The following is an 8,056-nucleotide window of genomic DNA, read 5'->3' on the forward strand; positions in this document are numbered from 1 at the left end:
CCACTATTTCCTGTAAACACTCAATTTTTTCTTTTGACAATGGCTTATCTACTTAACTTGGTGTTAAATATGTGAAGCTAAGTTTGGTCTATTGGTAAGGGGTTTCGGTAGTATGTTAGGGGTTCTGGATTCAATCCTATAAACAAAAAAAAAATATCATTTACCATTGTGCATGTTCCGAGTGTCTTATATTTTTTGGATAAAATATGTTTTTCTTACCTATAAAAATCAGTGAATTTTATTTTTCGTCACTATAACAAAACCACATGTTTTCATTCCCACAATTTTGTTTTTTTTTGTCCCTAATCACTAAGTTTTGGTATTAGATGTCATGTCACCATGCAACATCACAAATACTTGATAATCATTGCATGAATTACATTTCAATCTTAATTCCAAATCTGAATCAAACCCTATTTAATCTTTTAGCTAAAAATCTTGATCCTTTGTTGTTAATTGTTATTGGGATACTCTCTTTGTTCATGCATTAAAGTGTTATTTTGTTTAATAAAAATACTTTAAACAATGATACGGAGAGAACAATTAGTCCCATGATGTTTCAGATGCTGCAAACAAAAGATCTTCATTTACATCGCAAATAGTTTGTTGAAGTTGCAAGCAACTTCAAGATTCTTGGAGTTCCAGCTGATGCCTTTACATTGAGAACGTTTCCTTACTCTTTAAGGAACATAACCAAAACTTGGTTGAATTCTTTGAAGCCCAACTCAGTGAACAATTGGCAAAGAGTTATCAAAGAAATTGTTGGTTAAGTGTTTTCACCATGTTTAGAAAGTGTCATCATCATGGAATACTAGTTTGCATCCAAATGGAAACTTTTTATAAAAGTCTGAACTTGGAACCATAAAAAATGCTCAGTCTTTATATGTTTCATTAGGAGAATCATTGCTGCACAAGTCTTATACTGAATACCTTAACATTGTGGAAATTATATATGCTAATAGTTACCAATACCCCACTACAATAATGATTACTGCAAAGAAGGTAGCATGAGTGTTAGATCTCAATGAAGGAGCTGCTCTAGCTGCTCAAATATCGATAGTGACCCATATGTTGATGTGTGTGTCACATGCACCCATTCGTGCAGCAAATGAAGCATTGACAGTGTTGCCTGCTACTGCAAATGCTATATCATGTGTTTAATGTGGAGAAGGGCATGTCTATGAAGAATGCCCTAGAATGTCATGATTATCGAGGCCTAACTCATCCTTACAAAACCGGCTTGTAAGGTGAGGATTGCTCCTCTTTATAAACTCTTCTCAGGATTCCTATCCATCCGATGTGGGACTAAATTCCACTGAGTGTTGGCCGCTAACAACCCCATTTCAGTTAGGGGTCAAATAAGTTTTTCGCCCCAAAACTTGCTAAATACATTATTATTCAAAGAATCTAAAAAGGTGAAATGTCTCTTATCAATAAAAGTGACTGAAGAGTAGCTTATTTGATAAGCGCTAGGCTCGTTTGAATCTAAAAAGGTGAATTGTCTCTTATAAAAGTGACTGAAGAGTAGCTTATCAATTTGGATTGACTTATTTTTAGCTTATGTAAAACAACTTATGCAAATAAATAAGCTTTTATGTACTATTCATAAACTTGTCAATGTAGCTTATGAAAAACAACTTATGAAGATACAATTTTCGTTAGTGAAAACTTTATAAATTAACATAAAAACTTATTTATTTATTAGCATAAACTATAAACTCATCCGTTATAAACAAACCTTTTATTTATTTTAAGATTAAACTCAAGTGTAGGGAGTATACTTAACAGTTAACACATTTAAAAAACATAAGGATGAGATTCTAGTTGCAAGGATTACACCCATCTGCCGCTGACGCTTTGCCACTTCGGTCGTCATATGGGATTTCAGCGTGATTTGCAGCTGCCATAGCCACCCCTGCAAATGGCGTCCCACCAGAGCAGAGCAAATTGCGCAACATAGTTATTGATTCTTCAAAGCTGTTTATTTCTACATAAATTTCTATTAATATTTATTTCTATAAATCTCATTTTGTTAATCATTTCTTTCTTCAATTTTGTACAGGATTGTTGATTTACTTGGAATTCAAGAGTTCCTCATTCATTGGTAAAATTCTCTCTCTCTCTCTCTCTCTCTCTCTCTCTCTCTCTCTCTTATTGTTTCGATTTTAGTTTTTTGGTTTCTGACCGATTCGTTTCAATTTTGTTTTAAACCTATCATACATATGCTTTACAAATATGTTTCTACATATGAAAAATTACCATTTAACTAGATATTTACTTAATTTCTATCGATTCCAGTGTTGTTTAATAGCGGCGCTATAGCGTAGTAGAATTTCACCCCTTAAGATGAATGGGGAATCCTGGGTTCACACCCCGACCCTACATATTGCAATGATGTCCCTACCAACTGAGCTTTGCTGAGGGCTCAGGGGGGCACTACAATGATTTATTCTAATAATGTTTTATGTTTTATAAGTGAATATAGATACATTTACTATATTAAGCTGAACTTATTTTGTTTTTACAATTAATTGCAGATCAAAATTTTGCAACTGAGGTCTCTATTTCATTTATTTCGATGGCATATCATAGTCATTCCAGAGTCTAGACCTTTCCAAAAGGTGAGTATTTGTTTGATTCATGTCTTCTATCTTTATTTTATCTGCTATAAGCGTGTTTAATCTATATCTATTAACTTGGTCATGCTTTGATTGTATAAAGTGACTAGTTGTATATATGCTGCATATATATTATCCTACGTGTTTAACCTTAGGGTAGAAAACTTACGGGCTTGTTATCCTACGTTTTAACCCTAGGGTAGAAGACTTATGGGATTGTTCTGGATTTCTTATTTCTTGCTTGCTTGATAATTGACATGTTGCTAACTTATGTATTAGTTTGAAATAAAATTGATTTCTGGAGCTTCATAAATGGATTGATAAAAGGGTGAATAATGATATGCGAAGAGTTAATTGCAAATGAATTTATGACGGGCTATTGAGTTTGTGGAGTCTTCTTGTGTCCAAGATTGGTATAAAAGAATAGGAAAGTACTATTTATAGACAATTTTATCCACATGCCTAATAGTGCGGCAATGTTAGAGAATAATATTAATAATCATTTTGGTCCCTGAAAGATAAAAATCACTCAAGTGGTTTGTAAAAGATGACTCCATCAGTCAAAGCGGTCTTTAGGTTAAGAAGCTTGAGTTAATAATTGTGGAGATGCGCATGTGGTGGTGCCGTAAGAATCATTTAGGATTCACAAGTGGCAAGAGTTTACTCATCTTTGCCATGTAAGGCGTTGTTTCTCCTAAAACTAAAACATCTCATACCTTCTCTCCCCATTTACTTATCTAAGTTATCTTCAATATCAAAATTCCCTTTCTATCTCATTTCCTTCTTTAATCAAAGAACGAAACTGTAACTACTAAAAGTTGAGTTAGGCATGAACAGAAATTGATAGATGACACCTCATGGAGGTGAATGTTTTTGTCATACCTCCTGCAGCTTTGATCTAGCCTTTTGTATTCTATTTTTATATTTTTTATTATATATAAAAGCAAAGCAACAGAAGCACATGCGGGTAGTAAATAGGATTATTATACATGATATGGCATCATTTAACCTATAGTAATTAGAGCAACTAGCTAACTATAATGTAACCTTAGGTAGCATTGGATAAATAAGTTAGGAGAAAACAAAATGAATTGGACATAAGTTAAAAGAAGAAATGCATTTTGATTTCACTAAAAAAGGTGGAATCAAAGAGAACAGAACAAAATATGCAGTTCCATTCTGCTCTGTCCGTATGCCATATGCTTCTAAGGCCTGCTTGCCATCCAAACCAGAATAAATAAAGTTTTCCGAAGTATGCAGTGTTGTCAAATAGCAGCAGCCATTAGGGATGGAACAAGGTATAGTTAAAATGGGGTTGTCGCTCCCCTCATACCATTTGTATAATGTATATACTCAGCCCCTATGTATAAAATAAATATTTGCCACAAAATTGAACAGAACTGTTGCAATTCCTCCTCTTTTTTATTTTTCTTTTGAATTTATATTCCCCAACCTTTTGATTTTTGTTTGAATAATCCCATCCTTTTGTTTTGAAACACGCTTCCCTACTTTTTATAAGTTGCATTATCACAATTTTTAGTTTACCCAAATTCGCTTTCATATAACCATCGGTCTGTGATTGACAACACTAGTAGTATGTTTAAGAACCAATAGCACATGCACAATATATGACTCCATTAAGCCTTCTCAACCGCTTGGGTTTTGCTTTTTTTTCCCCGTTTTATTATTCGAACTAGTTGCTATTTGTATTGTTTTGTACGCTTCCTTTTTCAGTTACCTTGGGCCCATTAGAGGGTGCCACACTTTTGCACAATCCTGGATCCCTGTTTTGTTAATTTTAGAATCATAGTGGTGTATCTAAAACTTTTGGTGATAGATTTGATACCTCTTTTGTCTGATCATGATTTCTGAGGTATTTCTCTTACATCTAGCCTTTTGGCCAGCAATGGCTTTAAAGAAACCATCAGAATAACTCACAGGAGCCATCATATTTTAAAAAAGGGATAATTAATGAAGGCTTAATTTTTCTCCTAGGAAGCCATAGCAATCTGCATAGCAGCTTGGCACTGAACCTTTCCTATGGTTCAACCCAAGATTAAACAAAACTTTTCTTCGGCGTCGATTCAAAGAAATTTGATGTTTTTGTATCAAAATAATAAGCATAAACAACACTTGTAATTATGTCGAAGCTTCTTGAAGTATATAATAACAAAGATATTTATTTACTTTTGTTGTTCACAGTTATATATGATGTGTGTTACTCCAATTATATAAAATATGAGTCGGTTAGTCTAAACCATTGTGCAGGGAATAATATTTCATTAGCACTGCTGTTGTTGGCGGAATGCCATAAAGCCGTCATGTAAACACACCATTGTGGCCTATGGCACTGCAATGATGTTGGGTATCCCTTCACATATTGCCTATCATGGTTGTCAAAAAACCACTATGTCGGTGCCATGGCTTCTAATTTAACAACACTGCTCATAAGCACAAGCCTTGTTAAAATTAGAGAGTTCTGATGTTAGTCATTAGAGAAGCTAATCGTTCTAGGCTTTGTACAATTTTATCATCTTTCAAAAACGACGTAGTTTAATCTAAAATCATACATGTGCAAACAAAAGAAAATATGATCATTTTGGCCTTTATGGAGATATGGAGAAAGAGTTAAGCTAAACCACACCAGTGTAGTTAAATACCAGCTATAGTTGCACTGTAACGCAGCTGAATCTGACCAAATAGCTATTGTTCTACGATACGCTATTTAGTAAAAAAAAATTCCAAATAGTGATTGTATCGGTGCTATAGCACCGTTGCATAACGAAATTTGAACAAACTGTTTTTTTTTTCTTTGCAATCTGCAATTGATAACACTGAACAATATGAATCAACAAACAAAAAAGATATAAACTACTAGCAAGAACACTTAAATGATAATCAAAACCTAGTTCCCTCTTACATAAATAAATAAATATAAACCCAAAATGTCTAATTATTAAAACCTCAAATGATTGAAAGCAAATATTGTTCTTAACATTCAGAACTAAACACAGTTAAAAACTGTGACAAAATCACAAATTAAGTCTGTAAATTCCCATCTCCACAATTGCTTAGTGAGACTTAAAAGATCATCATCACTGGTGACTTGAAAATTCAATACGGGTGTGGCTATCTTGTTCATTTAAGAGCTGGAAAATTGAGATCTATTCACACACCTCGAAATTCATTAGCACTGGAAAAGTGTACCCTCTTGTGTCCACCGAGTGCTTGAGCAGACTTGAACACTCTGTCGCAGTATTGGCACTGAAAAGGTTTCTGATCCATACAATCACTATTGTTGTCACTTTTGCAATATACTTTGTGCCCACCAAGAGCTTGATAAGATCGGAATACTTTTCCGCACCTCCCACACTTGGAACTGGCTCGCAAGTGAGCTTGAACAAGTGAGTCATCACTACTGCCTTCATCGTCTTTTGCCTTCATTTTGTAGTTTTCCTTTATTTTTTGTGTCTTGACTGCTTCCCTTTTATGTGCGTCTTTGTAAAACCCCCACACCACCCAAGCACCTTCAATAGTTTCATTTTCGCATATTGAAACACCTTCGGGAGTTTCAGTTTCACATATTGAACTTGTTTGATCTGGAAGAACTTTTGTATCGACCGCTGCATTATGTTTGTGGTGGCATTTGGATCGTTTGATGGCTGGGTTTGTCAGCTTGGACTCAGATTCGTTTTCTCTGTTTGTGTTTAGAGATAAGGCAGAGAAGCTGCGTTTCATTGATTGAAAATTCTGTATTTGTTCTTTTTTGGGATGACAAGTGAGTAAGGAAGCAGATTGAATTGAATGCTGGGTTAAATTGGCTGAATTTTGTAATGCTTGATTATTAATTTCAAGCTTTGGATGAACCGGCAATTTGACCATGTGAGATCTCATGTGGCCTCCAATGGCTTTCCCACTGGAGAACCACTTACCACAAATCCCACATGTTTTGCCATTGTTCTTCTCCATAGTTGCAGAAAATTGTAAAATCCAAATACTTCCTCACACCTTTGTTGTAGATGAGTGTTTGTTGAATTGAGAAATTTATAGAGGGGTAGGTAAGGTTACAAGTATTCCTTATAGGCAGAGAAGAATCCACATTGTGTGCGTGTGAGCCCAACAGGTTCTGGATAGAGGTTAAAAAAGCTTCCCTTATACAAAAGGAAGAAAGTATGAAAAGGCCATAATAAATGATAGCCGGCTAGCGTTTGCGTGAATTATTAACTGAATGAGGTTATACAAGGAAAATACTATTAAATTATATAAGATTCCAATTTTGCATTTGCTTTTTTCTTTCTTTCTGAAAGTATAGAATGAATAAAATACGTAGAGTTAAATAGCGATACTGCAATCTTTTTATTGAAGATTGGCCTTTGGCAGGTTACTAAAAAAAGCAGCAAATTGGCCATTTCATTTCAATATATTTAGTCTACTTTTTTTACTCTATTTTCTTCTGCTTAAATTGATCAGAATCTGTGTTTGTATTTGCAGGCATATGCACTAAAACATTAAGTTTAATGATAAGGAGCTTCATATATCAAGGACAAATTGAAAGATAAACAGTATTTGGTACATAGTAAAACAGAAATTTGTTGTATTTCTAAAATAGGTATAGTTTTGGCAAACTAATCTGATGAGAAACTCCTTGATCATGTGGCCTCCATTTTCATCATTCCATATTGTATGCATTGTGTCTTTGATCTAGTCTTATTAGTGAGTCATGTGTATTTGTATATTGCATGTCACTCCCATACTTTTTGTGTCCCCTTATTATGTTCAATTTCATGTGTCAACAAATATCTCAAGTTAGTATCTTGAATACCATTTTGATGTTTGTATTTTGCTTTGAATAAATTGTTTGACAACCTACGGGGCAAGGATTGAATGACTTTGGCATGGGAAAGTTGCATAATTTTCAACAAATCTGTGCCTCCACCGGTCGTCGACTGTTGTGCTACCTCCATCGGCCTCCCTCCATTGATTCAGTTCTTTCATACTGTTTTATGAGGGTGAGGATTGCAAGTTTGCTAAATTATTATTCAAAATCGGTGGCTCCAAATCAATGTCTCATAAAAAGAAAAGTGCACTGTTTCTAACTCCAAATCAATCTAAAATCAGTCTTACAATACTTGCATCAAATGCATTAAAAAATTCAAAGAATTCAATTGGCAAGACAACAAAAGAGGTAGGTAGGACGTTGGAGGTAGGACGGTGGTCGACGACAGGTGGAAGCACGATTAACACATTACTTACTAAGTTAGGTAAATTTCTTTTATGTATGTTTTTTTATGAAAGGTAAATTTCTTTTATGTATGTTTTTGATGAATAAGGTTTTATTTTTTTTTAACCTTTTTTGTGAATTTTTTTTTATACTAGGGTGAAAACTTTTAGACTTTATTTTTTAGACTTTATTTGTGAGTTGGTTTTTGGAAGAAAAG

At 34.2% G+C, this 8,056-nt stretch overlaps 1 protein-coding gene across 1 annotated transcript; it reads right to left on the minus strand.

Annotated features, from left to right (window-relative positions):
- Positions 1 to 3,795: 3,795 nt before the first annotated feature.
- LOC123923308 (zinc finger protein ZAT4-like) lies at positions 3,796 to 6,413 on the minus strand. The gene has a single exon (XM_045975994.1). It carries the CDS (start codon positions 6,354 to 6,356, stop codon positions 5,787 to 5,789), a length of 570 nt encoding a protein of 189 aa, XP_045831950.1. The 5' UTR covers positions 6,357 to 6,413; the 3' UTR covers positions 3,796 to 5,786.
- Between the last annotated feature and the right edge of the window lie 1,643 nt (positions 6,414 to 8,056).

Source organism: Trifolium pratense, linkage group LG4 (genome assembly GCF_020283565.1).
Source record: "Trifolium pratense cultivar HEN17-A07 linkage group LG4, ARS_RC_1.1, whole genome shotgun sequence".
Lineage (NCBI taxonomy): Eukaryota > Viridiplantae > Streptophyta > Magnoliopsida > Fabales > Fabaceae > Trifolium > Trifolium pratense.